Source organism: Vombatus ursinus, unplaced genomic scaffold (assembly GCF_900497805.2).
Source record: "Vombatus ursinus unplaced genomic scaffold, bare-nosed wombat genome assembly UNPS02004691.1, whole genome shotgun sequence".
In the NCBI taxonomy this organism is placed as follows: Eukaryota; Metazoa; Chordata; class Mammalia; order Diprotodontia; family Vombatidae; genus Vombatus; species Vombatus ursinus.
In genome coordinates this window covers 3656985-3675445 of record NW_020944469.1, presented here as the reverse complement: position 1 = coordinate 3675445, position 18461 = coordinate 3656985, and the positions used below count along the sequence as shown (strand labels likewise).

The following is an 18461-nucleotide window of genomic DNA, read 5'->3' as shown; positions in this document are numbered from 1 at the left end:
ATTGATTGCAGGTAGGTTGGCCACAAGCACTATTACATGTCTATGTGGAAGAGGGGGCATGGAGAGATAAGGAATCAAGGCATAGGTGATTAATAATTTGAATCCCTGACCATGTGAGTAGAGCAATAATTTTCACCTTTACTTTATTCCGTCTCTTAGTCCCTTAGTCCTTCCCTGGATCAGGTTTACATACCACTGGCATGTCCTGATTTGTCTCACACAACCCTAATGTAACCTCTGAAAGTCATGTGCAACATTCTCCATTCAGAGTCCAGTGCTTCTCTATTGAGATGAGAGAAAGTGTGTTTCCTCCTCTCTCCTTGGGGACCAAGAATTGTGATGGCATTTTATCTGAGTTCAGCTTCTTTTTATTAATAACATTATTATCAGTTACTAAGCATTCATTAAGTACTTACTCTACGTTAGACATAGTACTAAGCCCCGAGGAAACAAAGAAAAGAAAAAACATGTTCCCTGCCCTCAAGGAGGTGAGAAAACATGGCAACAGCAGTATATACAAAATGTGTACAGAGTTAAGTGGATGATATATACTGAGGAAAAAAGGAAGTGATCTCGCTGGGTAGGCACTAGCAATGTAAGGGACAAGGAAGGTCTCATGCAAAAGGTGAGATAAGGAAGCCAGAAGTCAGAGATGAGGAAGGAGAGCCAGTGAAAAGGCCCAGAATTGGGAAGTAGAATATTTTGTGTCTTTGAATTGTAGAGTTAATGTAATGCAGTAGGTAATTGGGAGCTAGTGGAGGGTTTTTTTTTTTTTTTTCCATTGGGAGCGGGTGGTGGTGATATTGTCAGACTTGCACTTTAGGAGGAATACTTAGGCCACTGGAGTGAGAAGGGACTAGAGGCAGGGAGACCAATCAGAAGGCTGTCGCAGCAGTCTCGACCTGAGGGGATGAGGGCATTAGGGCAGTGGCTATGTGAGTAGAGTGAAAGGAGAGATTGTGAAGGTAGAAACAGCAAGACTTGATGCCAATTAGGATACGTGGGGTAAATGTAAATGAGGAGATGAGGATGACAGCGAGGCTGTGAGTGTGGATCACTGGGAAGATGAGGGTCCCCTTGATAGTACTAGGGAAGTTGCAAAGAGGAAGGTTTTGAGGGGAAAGATGAGTTCTGTTTTTGGAGATGGCTGTGTGTAAAGATCTCCAGTAGGCAGCTGGTGATGGGAGACCAGAGGTGAGGAGAGAGATTTGGGCTGGAAAAAGAGAGATCTGTACCGAGATGATAATGGAACCCTGGTTGCTAATGAGATCACTGAACAAGATAGTATTAGAGGGAAAAGAGCCTTGTTTAAAAACAAGACAACAGGGTTATTGGGTGTGACTGAAAGATCCTACAATAGAGACCTGGAAGGAGTGGTCAGATAGATTGGAGGGGAACCAGGAGATAGCCTCCTAACAGAAACAGAAGAGACATACCCAGGAGAAAAGGATGATGTTCCAGGGCTGCAGAGAGGTCAAGAAGAATGAGGATTGGGGGAAAGACCATTTAGATTTGGTAACGAAAGTCTAAACATCAAAGAGATCAAAGAAAAAGGAATGTGTTTTACATGACTTTATATGTATAATGGATATTCTTGCCATCTCCAGTAGGGGAGGAGGTTGGAGGGAGAAAGAGAATTTGGAACTGAAAATAAAATAAAATTGAAAAAACAATAGTAACTAAGACATCATTGGCAACTTTAGAGAGAACTGTTTTCGTTGAAAAATAATATTGGAAACCACATTATGGAGGGTTGAGAATGCAGTGAGAAGACAGGAAGTAGAGGTACCTGTTGGAGACGGGTTCCTTAAAGAGCTTATGTGAGAAAGGGAAGAGAAATCAAGAACAAGAACTAACAGAGATGGTTGGATCAAGTGAGGGTTTTTAAAGAAGGTCAGAGGGGCAGCTTGGTGGTACAATGGTTAGAGCACCAGCCCTGGAGTCAGGAGGACCTGAGTTCAAATCCAGCCTCAGACACTTCCTAGCTAGCTCTGTGACCCTGGGCAAGTCACTTAACTCCCATTGCCTCCAACATTTAAAAAAAAAAAAAAGTTTGGAGACACTAGCATGTTTGCAGACAGCAAGGAAGAAGCCAGTGGATTGGAAGATACTGAAGCTTAGTGAGAGATTGGGAAAAAGAGAGGGGGACAGTATCATGAAAATGACAACAAGAAGCATTTCTGAAGTTTCTACTTTGTGCCGGGCTTAGTACTAAGTGCTAGAGATACAAATTAAGAGAAGAAAAGTCCCTGCCTTCAAGGAGTTTACATTCTCATGAAGGGATACATGCAAACATCTCTGTCCAAACAAGATATATACAGGCTGGATGCAGGGAATCCCCGAGAGCAAGCCCTAACATGAAGAATTTTGCAAAAAACTTCTTTTAGAAGGTGAGATTTCAGCTGAGGCCTGAAGGAAGTGAAACCCAGGGGAAAGTAAAGAATTGGGAGATGGAATGTCTTGTTCAAGAAACAACGGGGAGTCCAGCGTCACTGGCTTGTGGGAGTATGTAGAATAGAGTAAGTTGTAAGAAGACTGGAAAGGTAGGATGAGGCCAGGTCATGAAGGGCTTTAAAAGCCACGCAGAAAATTTTATATTTGATCCTTGGGGCAACAGGGAGCCGAGCCGCTGGAGTTTATTGGGGAGTGACTTTGCAAAAGTCACTTTCATGGCTGAGTGGAGGGTGGAATTAGAGTAAGGAGAGACCCGAGGCAGGGGACTAACCAGAAGGCTGTTGTAATAGTTAATTTTAGGTGATGAGGGCTTGTGATGGCAATGTCAGAGGAGAGTGGGGACATATATGAAAGATGATGCTGAAGTCGAATTAAAGGCTTTGGCAAGAGGTTGGATTTAGCGGGTGACAGAGAGTAAGGAGTGAAAGGTGACACCTACATTGTGATCCTAGGAGACCTTTAACAAGGCCAGGGAAGTTGGGAAAAAGGGATGGAATGAGATCAAGGGTGTGTGTAAAGGGGTTACCTTGGCAAGGATAAGGGCTGGTTCTTCATGGGAGACAGGAGCAAATCCCCCATGAGATAGCATGGGATAATATCTGAGAGAGCTCAGATGAGGAGGGGAGAAGAGAGAGCTCTTGGAAAATGAACTCCTTTCTTTCAGGGCAGTATGAAGCACGATCCTCAGCTAGGGGGTAGAGGGAGGGCCTGGGATATTTGGGCAAGAATAATAATAGCTAATAGTGACTTGGAATAGCCACTGTGGTGAGTGGGATAGTGAATCAATTAGGAAGGTGTGAAAGGATTGCATCGCTTTCCTGAGGACTTAGTTGAGATTATGTAACATCAGTTTGTAATGGACCCAGTCAGAACAGTCTTTTGATTATCTGTAACTCCAGCAGCACATAAATTAGAGGAAGGTAACAGAAGGTAGGAGCAGTCCAAGGTTTGAGTTGGGCAACACCTGATTGGTGATAGGCTGCGGGGGCAGGTGCCAGGCTGGTTCACCAAGGGATCGAGATAAGGAAGCAAGAGTGTTGGCTAGTGCAGGGGTAATGGCCTGAGAAAGTCTGAAAGCCAACATCCTTAGGGGTCGTAAGGAACAAGGAACGATGAGATGATGAAAGATTATGATCTGATAAATAAGGGAATTTTGGAATTTGTGAACATGCAAGAAGAATATTTGTGGGTAATGGCATGATCTAAGGGTGTGACCATCTCTGGAGCTGAGGTAGAGCAGAGAGAGGAGTAGATCATGAGAATAGAGACTGAGGAACCTTGAAGTTAGAGGTTTCTGAAGAACTTTCAGTGTGAATGTTGAAGTCCCCCGGAAGGAGTTAGGTGGGGAGAAAGACTGTGAGCTAAATATTGCATCCATTGAGGAAGGAAAGAATGTCTTGTGGCTTGGTAGATGACGGCTATCAGAATCGTGATTGGGTGGCAAATTTTAATTGAATGAACCTCAGAGGAAGAGAAGTTTGTGAGAGGTGTAGGAGAATCTGGAAATGGAGCACAGAATATTCTGCCTTCGTCACCAAGACCAGTGGGTGATTAAGTCAGTAAGTGAGAGTGTAACCATTCCTGGAAAGGATTGCTAGGCATGCCATGTCATGACAAGGACATTTCTAAGAGCCAGAAAATGGAAGGAGCAAAAAAGGGAAAGGTTTAAGATGAAAGAAGTTTTGTTGACTATGGAGCGAGCATTCTAAAAAGCACAGTGGAAGGGCCAGGCATATGTGGAGTGGGACATTTGGGTTGAGGAGAATTGGGAAGAAGCCAGTGAAGCAGTAGGGTTCCAAATCACTGAGATGGGAAGGATGTGAGTATGGTGAGAATGTGCTGTTCATTGAGGAATGAGGCCAGACAGAGCATCCCGAGCCGGAGAGCTGTCCATTGAAGATGGCTTACCTCATGGGATCAGGTGATCTTAAGTCCTTGCCTCATGGAAGGCAACAGGAGTAGTTAGAGTTACAGCCTGAGGGAGTTTGGACAGGAGGCAGGAGTGGAGTAATTCTGCATGGATCTGATCTGAGAAAGGCCTCTTGAGCCCTGGTTTAGGCTCAGGAAACCAGGGGCTTAGATCTGGGCTAATATTGGGTTCCTTGGGAAGTCTCAGTAGTGAAGACACCATAGACCTATAGCCTGGTTCCACCACTATCCTAGTACTTCCTAGGAAGTCTCTAAAGCAAAGATACCACAGGCTGGGCCCATGTGATTTTGAAGTTATTCCTTCCACTGTAGCTCTTATTTACTGATGGAGTTCTTACTTGAGAAGCAGGTATTCACCATTGATGTTGTTCTTGGCACATAGTAGTTTCTTGTTTACTTGCTGAGTATATAGTTCTCCTGGTTCTGCTTTCTTGGCTCTGTATCAGTACGTATATACATATATATCTTGACGTATTTCTCTGAATTCATTCTATCATCTATTTCTTCCCGGTATAATAATACATTCCTATAACACAATTTGGCTGGTCATTCCTTAACTGATGACCTCCTACTTTGTTTCTGTTTTATTGCAATTACATTAATTGTATTCAACCAAAATTGAATATTTTGGTACATATGGGACCTTTCTTTTTCATTGATCTTCTTGGGGTGTATGCCCAGAAGTGATATCATTCGGTCAGAAAGGTCTAAACAGCTTAGTGTTTTTTCTCCCTTAAAGTCAATGTGTCTTTCATAACTGGTTAGACCAGGTCATAGCTACACTCACCACTTATTAGTGTGTCTTTCTTCTCATAACCCTTCAAGGATTGCTTCTGTCATTTATTCCCGCTATCGATATGAGCATGCATTTTGGTGAATTTGAGTTAATTATTTTGACCTTTGACTTTTTTTCATTAGGGTACAGGAAGAGTACAGAGCTGCTAAAGGTGAAAGAGAAATTACTCTTTATACTTTTGAAAAGAAAAGAAAGCCATCTCATACCATCCAGAGAGTAAGTATTGGTTGATAGTGATTTTTGGTATTTACTGTATTTGCAAATGGCCAGTGCTTGAGATATGTTCTTTGTACATTGGGCTCTTTTCTTGTTGTTATTTTACAAGTGTCTAGGGCGTGTGGGGCATAGGGATATTTGTAACTTGCAGCAATTCTCTTGTAGTGATGACGGGGCCAAGGATTCTTTTTATTTGGCCCTGGTTATACAGTTGCAATGTACAGTTGTGATCCCATTATTTCATTGTATTTCTCAACTTGGCCTTTCATACCAGGTTGCCAAATCCTACCAGCATCACAGCCATTATCTTACTTAATAAATGTCTTTTGAATTGAAACGTATTAAAAGGTGATTGTAGTCAGTGGTAAGCTTGGAATTTGGAGTCATGCACCTCCTTCATTCCACTTGTAGGAATGGGCAGATATAGCCAGATGCTTTTGAAAGTTGGCTAGGCTGGAAACCTTGGGATGACTAGAATTGGGGGAAAGGAGTAGCCGTATTGAATCCCTAATGGGAAGAAGAAATCAAACACCAAATTTCTAGGCAATCTTTTGATTGGTTGTTTAAGGCCATTTTAGGTAACTTTCAAAAAAATAAAGTAACTTCACTCCAGATATACCTAGGTCATTTTGATGTTCGCATGTTCATTGTTTTTGTTTGTTTAGGTTATTGTTTTAACCCCTGCATTTGGTACTGTAATTTTTGTAGAGATGGAATTTGTGCTGTTGAATTATTTTCGTTGCAGTTTTTAAGTACTGTTCCCAATTAATCTCTTTTCCTTCTAATCCAGTTTATTAAAGGACAATGACTTAAAAAAAGAGAGATGTGATCTAGGAAGATTTTTGTTCACATTGGAAATGGGACATTTTTTTTGAGCATAAGAATAATACCAAATATTTGCTTATAACAAATCATCGATTTACAAAACTTTTAAACTTGCTTTTGAAAAATGGTAATTTAAAGTTGAAAATAGCAGAAACTTTCATGGTACTTCCATGATTGAGTATAAAAAGTATGGTCTCTGTATCAAAAGACCCAGGCTCAAATCTTTTTATATTTAGTCCTATGTGACATTGGACAAGGCACTTAACATCCCTGGGCCTCAGTTTCCTTTGGATTAGATGGCCTTTGAGGTCTCTTCTACTCCAGATCTTTGATATATGATCCTATAGCTCATCTACTAAATGTCTGTATGTTCAACCTTTGATTCTTTGTTCTTGTATCATCTGTAGATACCCAGTATGTCTCTTGCATGCTTCCTTCTGGAGTAGAACTTTGATTATTAAGTCCAACCTTGGTTGGTGTTGGGCAATGTACCCCAAGTAAATTGGTGTCTTAATGTCTGGGTTAGACCGCAGTCCAAAGCCAATTGACAAATGGTTTGTGATTGTCTGTAGTTTTAACCCATCTTCCCTCCATTTACACATGCAATTTAGAATTAACTATAACATTCTTTATTAGTCCTTTGTTGATTACAAAAATTATGGACTGGTATTTTATATCAAAGATCATTTTGTGGTCTATTTGATGTAGTTATATCCTGATTTTTAAGTGGGACCACTGAAAATTTTTAAATCACTACAAACGCCTGCTTTTTTTTGAAAGTTACTTTTCTTTGGAAATTTTTAAAGTTTCCAGTCTTGTTTCAATTGTTCCTTTATGCTTAATCAGCAAAATTAATACTTATAACTGGATGTTATGTGTTTCCTTTAATTTGATCATGAGGTCCTACAAACAAGAAAGCTTCAAGATTAAAATGACTGCATCAGAATCTTAAGTTCATCTTAAGAAGCATATTTTCCTTTATTTTGTATTTTCTTATATAATTTGTTTTCATTCTCTAATTACTTGGGTTTGTGGATGTATCCATGCAATATTTATGAGATTCAGATCTTGGTTTGTTTTTTTTTTTAATCTCCTTTCCACTTCTTTACTAAAGGATGATTTTCAACCTGGTAGTGGACGATCTTTACGGAGAATACAGCGCAAGCGCCAACATGCTTACCGAACACGTTCTACCATAGAGCATGATCCACAAGTACCAAGTCAAAGTGCAGTTGCCCGGGAAGAATCAGAAAGCTCCTCAGAGGTTAGACACCTGATGTTCTTTCATTAATGTTGTGTTTATTAAATTTACATGTTTTCAAACTATTTACATTTTCAGAGCCATTTATTTCCTATTTCTTTCACTCATTTTCTTCCTTCAAAAGCATTTTTTTTTTTCAAAAATGTGACATTTCTTAGCTTACAGCCTTAATTCAAACCTGGGTCTATCAGCTGCGGTCCGTGCCTCGTGTCTCTTCCCTCTCCAGGTCATTCTTGACCCTGTCATTCCCCTACTCTGTAAACTCCAGGGGCTCCCTATTACCACTAGAATCAGATATAAACTCCTTTGTTTGGCATTTAAAGTCCTTTCCAGCCTGGCCCCCAAGACCTCAGCCTACTTTTCCAGCCTTATTTTATATTGCCGTCCCTTTTCATTCTTTGCAGTCTTGCTCTACTGGCCCTCCTGACTGCATTCTCAGGCATGCTCCATCTCCTGCCTCCTTTCATTTGCGCTGATTATCATTTATTCCTGGAATGTACTCCCTTTTTGCCTCTGCTGCTTGGAATCCCAGATTTCCTTCAAAATTCAGTTCAAGTGCTACCGACCTGTTATTACCTGTCCTGATCACTCCTCCATTCTCCATCCCCCATCCCCCTCCCCTCCCCGATCTTGCTAGCACCTTCACTCCCAAGTTTGCTTATTCTGATTTTGTATTTTCTTGAGGGCAGGCGCCATTTCTTTTTCGTCCGCGTATCCCCAGGGAAGATCTAGCACAGTGGTTGATTCAGGTATTTAACAGCTATTTCTTGATCTATGGACTGTTTGACATTGAGAGAAAGCAGTCATAGCACCATGGGGGTGGGGGTGGGGGCGGCAGAAGGGTGGGAGGATTGGAGAGAAATGAAGAGATTTTGAGGCCTGAGTTCTAGCTTCATCTGTGTCAGTTACACGCTCTGTGACCTTGAGCCAAATGACTTCCCATGAGGTAGTTGGACTAAATGATCCTCAAAGTCTGGAATGGAGAAAACAGAACCAAAGTGATTACTAGGGAGTTGAAACCAAAGATTATATATAAGGAAGTTACAGAAGTACCTGATGAGTTCAGTTGGACTATGATTAAGCCTCCAGACACCATCCAAATTACCTCCCAGCATACTGAAAGAACAGGGGGATTCGATTACTGAGTGCCACAGCTATGAGCGTGGAGAACTTGAGAGATTTGTTGCCGATTTTCCAAACAGGTAAGATTGTAAAGTTTTCAGATTATGGACCTAATAAGTTGACTTTAGTTATTGATAAAATCCTAGCATCTACTACTACTAAGATGATAAGTATTACCTGTGTGATTCTGGGCAAGAGTGATTTTTCTGTCCTAGGTAGCTTTCTAACAATTTTAAGTGGCTTCCCTGTACTAAGGAAATCTCTGGTCCAGGCCTAATTGTCATTTCTTACAAACCACCGATCTCCCCCAGCCTCAAAAAGGAAAGGGGTGGTAAAATAAACATTTAGAAAAGGAGTTAGTTCAGTCATTTTTTAGTCGTATCTGATTCCTTCTTGAACCCATCTGGAGTTTTCTTGGCAGAGATACGGTAGGGGTTTGCCATTTCTTTCTCCAGCTCATTTTACAGATGAGGAAACTGAGGCAGAGAGAGTGAAGTGACTTGCCCAGGGTCACACAGCTAGGAAGTGTCTGAGGCTGATTTGAACTCAGAAAGGTGAGTCTTCCTTACTCCAGGCCCGGCACTCTATCCACTGCAGCGCCACCTAGCTGCTAAGAAAAGGAAGGCTTGATAATAAAGCTTAGGAATGAGAATTTTTAAAAGTATTTAGCATTCCTGTGAAGAAAAAGGCAGTGGTAGGCCCTGGTGGTGAGCTGTGGTTAGACTGTCCCGTTTGGTTCTTCAGGGCTGGTGAGATTGAAGCTCTGGCCTGGCTTAGAGCTGAGCAAGGAGATGCCAGTGAAGTAGATACCACCTTGAAGCAGTCTAGCAAGGGAGTAGCTGGGGGGCCAGAGCTCTCGTTGGCCCTGTCCCCTGTTGCTTTTCCCATGCTGAGCTGTGCAGAGACAAGGCATTGCCTTTCCTGGATTCTGTGCCTCCTTATCCCTTTGGCAGTGGGACCAGATTGAAAGTATAGAAAGAGGGAAACAGAAATCACTTTAGTTAAAGAAGGAATATTCATCCTAAGATGACTGCTCCCTAAATTCAGATGGGACAAGCAAAAAGCTTAGGCACGTGAATTTACAACTGATACTTTACAAGGCAGTTTGACTTAAATGAGGTGCATAAATACAGTGCAGAATAGAGATCACTGTGTTCGGAAGATCCGGATTTGAATCCTGGTTCTGCCACTAATTGGCTCTTTGATCTTGGGCAAGTCACTTTACTTTTCTGGGTCTTCGTTTCTTCTTTTTTTAAATGGTCACTCCATGAGCTGCTTCTTACCTCTTGCCCTTGGTGTAGTGTGTGATACTTTGCTCATATGTAAGAATTCCTGATTACAGCTTTGGTAAGAAGGACCTTAAAGTAGAAAGCATTAAAAGGAGGGTTCCCTAGGTGGTGAGAGGCCTTGAAACTGACATGAGGCCCAGTTGAAGACAGTAGACATAGACGCTTAGCCTAGGTGACAGAATATTGTAATAGATACTGTTAATATTTGAAGGGATTAAAAAAGGGATTACATTTATTCTGTGTGATCCTTAAGAAGCAGTGGGTAGGAGTTAGAATACATTGGAGGAAGACTTGAGCTCGATGTAAGGAAAAACTGCTTAATGATTAGAGCTATATATGCCAAAACGATACCCACCTATTGGCTGTGTGTACGGGTATTGATTGGTTGGACTCTGTGGTCTTTGGGGGGCCTTTGCACAACTGAGATTCTATGATTGGGTGCCTTTTACCCTTCTGGAGAGGCCACATTCTAGAACAGAGCTTTCCAATTCATTGTATTCTTTCAGCCTGCTTTATTATTATCTAGTTGATCTGTTTCATATATTGCCAAAATGCTTCCAAAATTATTTATTTGTGACAATTATTGAGAATATTCCTAGTTGATGATAGGAATAAACTGAAATGTAAATGGTGTTAATGAGTTATGACGTGTGAAATCCACACAATATGCATGTTTCTCTTATTTGCATTTTTGTCTGTCTAGTAGATCCTTAACTGCTGAGTAAAAGTCATATGTAGAATGATACAACGGAGGATAGAATAAACCCAAACAGCATTTTGTAAGTGACCCAACATTTTCTGGGAATGAGGAAGTATGATCAGAGTCATAGCATAAACATATTAGAGGAGAAATGAAGGCAACAACTTTAACAACTCTGGATAGTTCCTGACCAAAGGATAGTGATGTTTACAAAGATAACATATACCATTTGTGTTACATAAAATGCAAAAGCCTTTATACAAGTAGCATCAGTGCGATTAGAAGGGGACAACAAACTGGGAAATGATCTTTATAGCAAAGTTTTCCAGTGAGGGTCTGATGTCCAAGATAGGGAATCGCTACAAATCTGTCAGTATGAGATCCATAGTCAAAGGGTGTGCAAGCTATCAACATAATATGAAAATATAAGGGAATGGGGAAAACAACATGACAATTTTCTTTTCTTCCTCCTTTGCCTTACTCTCCCATTTCTTTTGGCCTGTGCTTTAACTTTGTTTTTTTCCTCACAGTGATACTTATAGCTTGCTCTTCAGCGTCATTCGTTTATTCTTTTTGAATGTTCTGTTGATGATTCTCCCCCTTACTGCTGTCACTTCCCAATGCCCCACCTTCTTCCTCCTCCTCAACATTACAAAGGACAGCCAAGCAAAACCAAGGAACACACTCGTCATATCTGATGGCATGTCATGCTACACCTATAGTCCCCACTCTACTGTAGGATTTATCGGTCCTCAGAAGTTTTGAGTTGCCATTTTAAAATGCTATATTTCCTCTACATTATTATAAGCATTGCTTTACTCGGTTTACAAGGTTTGCCTCAACCAACTTGAGAAATCTTGATATTTGAAATGTTTCATTTCATATAATAACTGGGTGTGCGTTGATTAGATACCTAGTTATTTTTGAAATAATGAATTTTTAATTTAAGAAACGATATCCTTGGGCTTAGGCTTAAGAGGTATACTTGGGATTTAAATATTGAAAATTGCATCATATGACAGTTGTTATTGAAATTATAACTTGTGCTTAGTTATAAGCATGTACTAAATCCAGTCACAAAGATGCATGGAAGAAATCCTGCAAATATTTAATTAGAATGTTGTGGAGTTTTCCTGGGACACAAGTTGTTCAGTGCTTTGTTATACAGTCATTTCTGCTATAAAATGATAGGTGTTCCTCCAAATCACCAAGCTATACAAAATTGAGCAAATAAAAACCCACAGGGCTTAGGGGAAATTTGGAATTGGGGGCACAACACTCAGAACCTTGGTCAGTGGAATTTTTAAAAAAGACCTAATAAAAATGGTAGCATAGTTTGATACATGTTAAATGGTTAAGAAACATATGAATACTACAGTAAATATTTGTGACACCCACAGTGTCTGGATGCTGCTCAGCCTGCCCCCTGATTCCCACAGAACCCAAGATGACAAAATCTTCAGCTATTGGGGGATTCAGGATTCAGGACTGAAGGGGGAGGAGGGGTATGAACCAATCTTCCTTGGCCCATAGCTCCTGCTGCATCAGAAGATATACAGTAAATATGGCACTGTCTCATTCCTCTCCCAGGCTGCACTCCAGGCTTTCTCTTATGTCCCCGAGCCAGGTTGCTCTTCTTGCAAATGTGGGCTAACTTTTGACATTTTATTAACTTCAACCAATTTTGGAAACCAGGTGTTCACATTGAAAGTGACCAGCTTGGGAATGCCAAATGAAAAATCTGTAGAGTAATGCAAGGTGCACAGAGCTTCCTATAATCGTGAATAATCGTGATTGATTATCTCCCAATCTCTGTGAATTATCTCCCTATTAAAAAAAAAAAGTATTAAGACAATACACTGAGGGCACATTCTCCAATCACCTCCAAATACGTGTTTATGTAGGAGAATAACTCCTATCCCATTTATTCATTTCAGTTGAAGCAAGAAGACAAGAATTTTGATGAAGTAACAATTAAAGTAGCATGTGTGTGATACTTTCAGAATGACCTAGTTAAAGAGACAGTAAAGACATTGTTCCAAATGGATTTTCAGTCATAATGTGTGAAGTTACTGAGAGCATATCTTAGTGTATGCCAGTATCATGGGTAAAAAAATAAAAGTCTAAGAATGTGCCCTCAGAGTCCATCAGAGCCATATAATTTGTGAAACTATATTAAAATAATATTAAACATCAATTCAAGAATCTGAAGTCAATTGGATCAGTCAACCAACCCAGTAAATGTGGTACTTAACCTTGAAAAAGACCTGCCCTTTGCTTGGAAGTGAGCATCTTTAGGGGGTGCAGCTTGGGAGTTAGTGTGAAGTGGTGCAGTTTTCTATGTTCTCAATGTGTTCTCATGGATGAAATCTCACATAAGCAAACGTGAAATTGCATTATGCTCCAAATGTTCTCTAATAGATCAGTCATATTGGAACAGATTGGGAGTTTTCAAAACACACATTATAGCAGAACTGACTGAGCTATCATGCTAGGAAGAGACACTGAAGACTTGATTTGATTTTGATTGCAGGAAGAGGAAACCGGAGGCACTAGCGATGCATCTGCCGATGATGTTGTAGCCGAGTGGCAAATGGAAAGCTCCTCCAGGTACTTGTAACTAGTTTATTCCAAATTCTTCTTCAATTTTGTTGGAGAAAAGTCCTGAAAGTTTCATGAATCTGCTGAAGTACAAATTAAAATCGCATGTGTCTCAGCACTACACATATGAATCGTATTTCAGTCTCAACAGACACCTTGGGAGTAATATTTGAAATAATACTTACATTTATTTAGAAAGTCTCTGATCAGAACCTATATCAGCAGCCAGTCACACTGCTTTGTGGATCCTCTTAACTGCCGTATCACTTTTTTTTTACCAAAAAACATCTCGCTACAAATAATTTCAGTAATACAGTAAAAAATATTCTCTTTATGCTTGCACAGATGCCCGCTAGTATACATTTTAAAAATGAGCATGTCAAATTTAAATGTGAACCAAACAATTGCTCTTCATTACTAAGCTCTTTGTACATTTGTTTTATTTGCAGTGATTCATCAAGTGATTATTCTGATTGGACAGCAGATGCTGGGATTAATCTGCAACCTCCAAAGAGACAAACCAGACAGACAACACGGAAAATTTGTATCAGTTCTGAGGAAGAAAATTTGAAGGATACTAAATCACTGGAAGAAAAGAAAAGTAAACCAAAACAGACAAGAAAAAAGGTCTGGAATTTGAGGACTGAATTTTTTGGTCTTTCATATGGTTTTAGTACTGAGAGACTAAATGGATTTAAAATTTACTTTGTGAGCACATGTAACTGGTTTTAGACAATGGTGTTTTTTTGTTTTGTTTTTTCCCGTTCTCTAAAGGCAGTTTTTATTTTTTGGCTTGTTTTAAGTTGTTGTGCACAGTTATAAAATATTCAGATAGCATGAATCCTTTCTCTAATAGTCTGGAATTTATGTAATTTTTTTCCCCTCTATTTGGAAAAGCAGCAAAAAGTAAATTGTACGGTGCATAATTCCTTTACTATTGATTTTTTTGTTTCATTTCTATTTTTTTTTTTCGTTCTTTAGTGACAGTTTTATTTGTCATTTTTAGCATTCCCTGGTGATAAGGTGTGATCCCTCTATTTCCTTAAATCTAAAATACTGTAGTTAAGCATTCTGTTGCCTCTTTCATTGATAGATTGAGATCTAGCATCAGCAAAAGCATTATGGATTGCATTTCATTTCTTGCACGGTCATAGAACAGCAATACTTGTGTTAAAGATAGAGTGTATATTTCAAAATAATTAGTATTTCTTGCTTTAATTTGGGTAGCGCCCAAAAGACTTGTATTGTCAGGAAAGTTTTCATTAACTCTTGAAAGAAAAGGTTTGAAAATGAAATGTTAGGATACACCGTGGACCAGCTGTGTTTAACGTTTGATAGGTTATTATCCATGTATTTATGACTATAGATGTCTCATTTTTATTTTAAAGAAACCTAGCGGACTGCCTGCTGTAACAGGTGAACCCAGTGAAGAGTGGCTTGCACCCCAGTGGATCTTGGATACCATCCCACGCCGTTCCCCATTAGTTCCACAGATGGGAGATGAGGTGACTTTTATTGATTGGCTTGCATAGTCATGAAAACTATTCATTATTTTCTCTAGTGACTTCACTCCTAATAGTTGAATTGAGAAGATATTTGTAAGTGCACACAAGAGAACAAAAGGAGAGGCAGAAAGACTCAGAGAAAGCTTTGAAATTTACATTGTGAATTTCCAAAGAAAACCAAGATATGGACAGATTTGCAGTTTCATGTACAGTTTTCTTTTTCTATTCTATGTATAGGGAAATGCCCATTTTATTTGGAGTTGGTTTAGAATAAAAATTGTTTTGTTTTGTTTTTTTAATTTAAAAATACAGCTATAGCAATTTGATCCTAAATGCAAGTTTTAATTCTGGAAGACTGGCATTTTTCAGAACATCAGTAACCTAATTGGAAAAGTTCCAAAAAACAAAACCAAAGAAAACCAATTCCTTCCTTTTGGGCATTTTATTGAATAAATTAATGAATATAGTTAACCGTATTTGTAGTTGGCTAGTACAAAATTTATGAAATCTATCTAAACAAGAAGTCATAGCTCTAAATTTCTTTATGAAAATTGTGATGTTATCTCTGAAGCGCCAAAAGGTTTGTATACTTTCTCTAACATGTTAAGTGAAACCTCAGTTTTGATTGCTGGCTGGTCATTCATTGCATGGGAGAGACAGTCTGTTGCCTAAAGTGTACTTAAAGACTTTCCACCCAGGCAGAACTTTGGGAGAGCTTATAGTCTGCTGGTTTGGAAGATTTTGGGTTACTACCACACTGTTACGAGTCAGCCAAGGACAACTTTTGTTGAACAAGGGAATGTTGAAAGTATCAGTACTTTTGCAATGTTAGACCCTATTTGCAAGACTGTGTTTAGAAAATTAGATGCGTCAGAGTACCTAAGCACATATTACATCTTTGCCAAACATCAGTTTTGGTTGTTTAAATATTTTGTTTAGTGCAAAAGATCTTAAGAACCCTATAATTTTTTGACCATTTTACAAATACTAACATAACTGTTAACTAACATAACTAACATTGGTTTTCTTAATGAGAGACCTTGTTCCACCTGCAGTGGAGTCGATCTCCTGCTGGCTGATATATTACTGTAGGAACTGAAGCCATTCCATTTTGGTCGCATAGGAAGACATTGAGCCATTGCCGCCAAATAAAAGAGTGGCTTATAGGCTTTTGTCAGAAAAACCAATGGAGGGGGCAGCAGAGCTGGCAGCATCATGCTCAAAGGCGATGAGAAACATCATTGAATGGGTTACTTGATCATCTTGATTTGCAGTTCTTATGATGTTTTGGGAGATTCATGAAGCTAGTGATAGTTTTTGTACCACTGTGTTGCCAAGGTTTAAGAAGTAGAGAAATTCTATGAAGAACTTGACAACTTACTCCTAACTGATATTTTTACTTTTTAAATTCAAATTCTATTTATTATGAACTTAACAAATATGAATATTTTACCCTAGTAACAAGTGTCCTTGTCTCTGTCCACTTCGAAACTTCTTTGTTACTTTCCTGTCTATTTTTTAATATTCGTTTCATTTTAATGTTTCATTCTTGGCATCAGTACCTCAATTCTCCTCTCCCCCTCTTTCCTTGTAACAAATGAGTACAGTCAAGGAAATTTACACATTGGCTATGGCCTCCCAGCCAGTTCCACACAGTTTGCTATTTGGTGATGTCAGGGAAGAGCTAGACATAGGGGACTACGGTGAAAGGCATGTTGAAATTATGTGGTTTGGGAATAAATAATACAGAGGGCAAGTGACTGAAGATTATTTAACATCTTCATCCCTGCATGCCATGCAGACTTTCTTTAGGAAGATTGCCCAAAAGCCCTGGGTGTAGCAAACTCCAAATAACTTAAAGAAAAAAAAAAAGAAATGAACTCTTATTTCAGAGTTCAGACCAAAAAATGACTGATTACTGATGTGGTAGTCATTTCTGATTTAGTTTTCATTATACAGTCAGATCAGCTGATCAGAGCAAAGGTCAAATTTAAGATCAAGTTGATTGAAAGACTAAAGATTAAAAAGTACCACGTGCAATCCCAGCATGCCGTTTGACCCAGTTGCTGTTATTGGTGCTGTCTATAATCAAGTAGATGGTTAATGATTATTGATTGATTCTGAAAAATGAGAAATAGATGAACATCAAGGCTAGCTTTACTACCATTTCTTTGCCGAATTTAACTGATTAACATTCACAAGGAGACCAAAAGAAACCCAAGAAATCTCTTTAACCAGAAAACACTTAGGTCTCCTTGCACATAAAAATGGCAGCTATGGGTAGCACTAGTTGAAAGTACAAACTCAGCAGTGGGGAAAATGAGTGTTTAGAAACTTTCCATTAACCTCACCTAAGCCATTTCAGCCCACGAGCATTTTTTATAAGTGAATATCAGAAGAGAACAACAAACTGATCTCGCCACCATGACTGTAGGAGCTTATTCACCTACTTGATAATAATGTAAGAAGTGCATTCGGGTCTCTCAGTATGTTGGATGGAAGTGGAAGTAGCATTCAAGGAAATCCAGGTGGGAAAAGAAGCTGGACTTGACCTCGGCAATATGCACAGAATACATCCCTGCTAGAGAGGACATATTTTTAAGGCACTTAGGGATAGATTTTCAGGATATCTCAAAGAAGGGTGAATTCCAAAAGGGATAAGCATGATCATGGTATTAAAACCCACAACAAAACAAAACAAACCTGGTGTGGTAGAAATTATCCAAAATTGGGTGACTACTGAGCCATATGCCTATTTCCTTTAAATTCTGAATTCTGTTCTTTTAGTTTATTTTGGACTGTCGGGGTAATGCAGTTCCAAACTGTGGAGGTCCCCATAATCAAAAATTAAGTCAAAACTTAAATTACCCTTAGAAAGTAGGAGTCATAACTTCTGTAGTTCTGTAGTGTATGGATTTATACTACTGGGCAGTTGATGTTCTTCACTGGACTCTTGTCTAGCTGTCTTATACGAGTGAAACCTCATCCCCTTTATTACTATGAATATAGCAAATCTTCATTGTTAATGGTTGTGTGTTTGGAGGATGGATTATGTTACACATTGCAGATAATGTTGCCAGGAGTTGTACAGGAAGATCTGACTTAATGCAAATTCACTTCTAGAATGGTTGTTAAATGACTTGGCACTATGTTGTCTCTATCTTTATGTATGTGAATGATTGCTGTTACCTAGGCGTTAAATCCTTGAGGTCATTTGGTTTCATTTTCCTCCTATAGCACTTGTGTGCCAAGGATGAGCACTGGAACGTTTTTGCTGGGCGACAGAAACAGAAGATGGTGTTTGTCAGAGTGTTTGGGGATATAGAATTTCAAAATGACATTTTATTTAAGACCTTTCTTTTCTCCCTTAGCTGATATATTTTAGGCAAGGCCATGAAGCTTATGTGCGGGCTGTAAGAAAAGCAAAAATATACAGTGTTAATTTGCAGAAACAGCCATGGAACAAAATGGACCTCAGGGTAAGCTTCCCAAGTTCTTGAACCTGTGTCTTTGAAGTACCCTTGCAAATGAATTAAACAATTTATTGCCTTGGAAGACTTAGCAATTGTGTGGGGTTTGTTTTTATTGTTCTTAACTCCTGCCTAGACTTTTACAATAGTCTCCCTGCTTCCAGCTCCTCTCCCTTCCACACAGCAAGGTAAGTGGTCGTTGTAAAACACAGAGTGCTTCTTGTCACTCCTACACACAGAATATGCAATGGCTCCCAAACCCTTCCCCAGTCAGACTCTCTTAACCTACTTCT

At 39.4% G+C, this 18461-nt stretch overlaps 1 protein-coding gene across 8 annotated transcripts in view; it reads left to right on the top strand.

Moving 5' to 3' along the window:
• The window catches only part of BRWD3 (bromodomain and WD repeat domain containing 3), a 128413-nt gene that overhangs the window by 73452 nt on the left and 36500 nt on the right, over nt 1-18461 (top strand). For all 8 annotated transcript variants that reach the window (XM_027839458.1, XM_027839421.1, XM_027839414.1 and 5 more), the window contains exons 20-25: nt 5302-5395; nt 7335-7484; nt 13126-13202; nt 13643-13820; nt 14582-14698; nt 18070-18177. In XM_027839458.1, coding sequence (XP_027695259.1) covers nt 5302-5395; nt 7335-7484; nt 13126-13202; nt 13643-13820; nt 14582-14698; nt 18070-18177 — 724 coding nt within the window. The remainder of the gene's footprint in view (nt 1-5301; nt 5396-7334; nt 7485-13125; nt 13203-13642; nt 13821-14581; nt 14699-18069; nt 18178-18461) is intronic.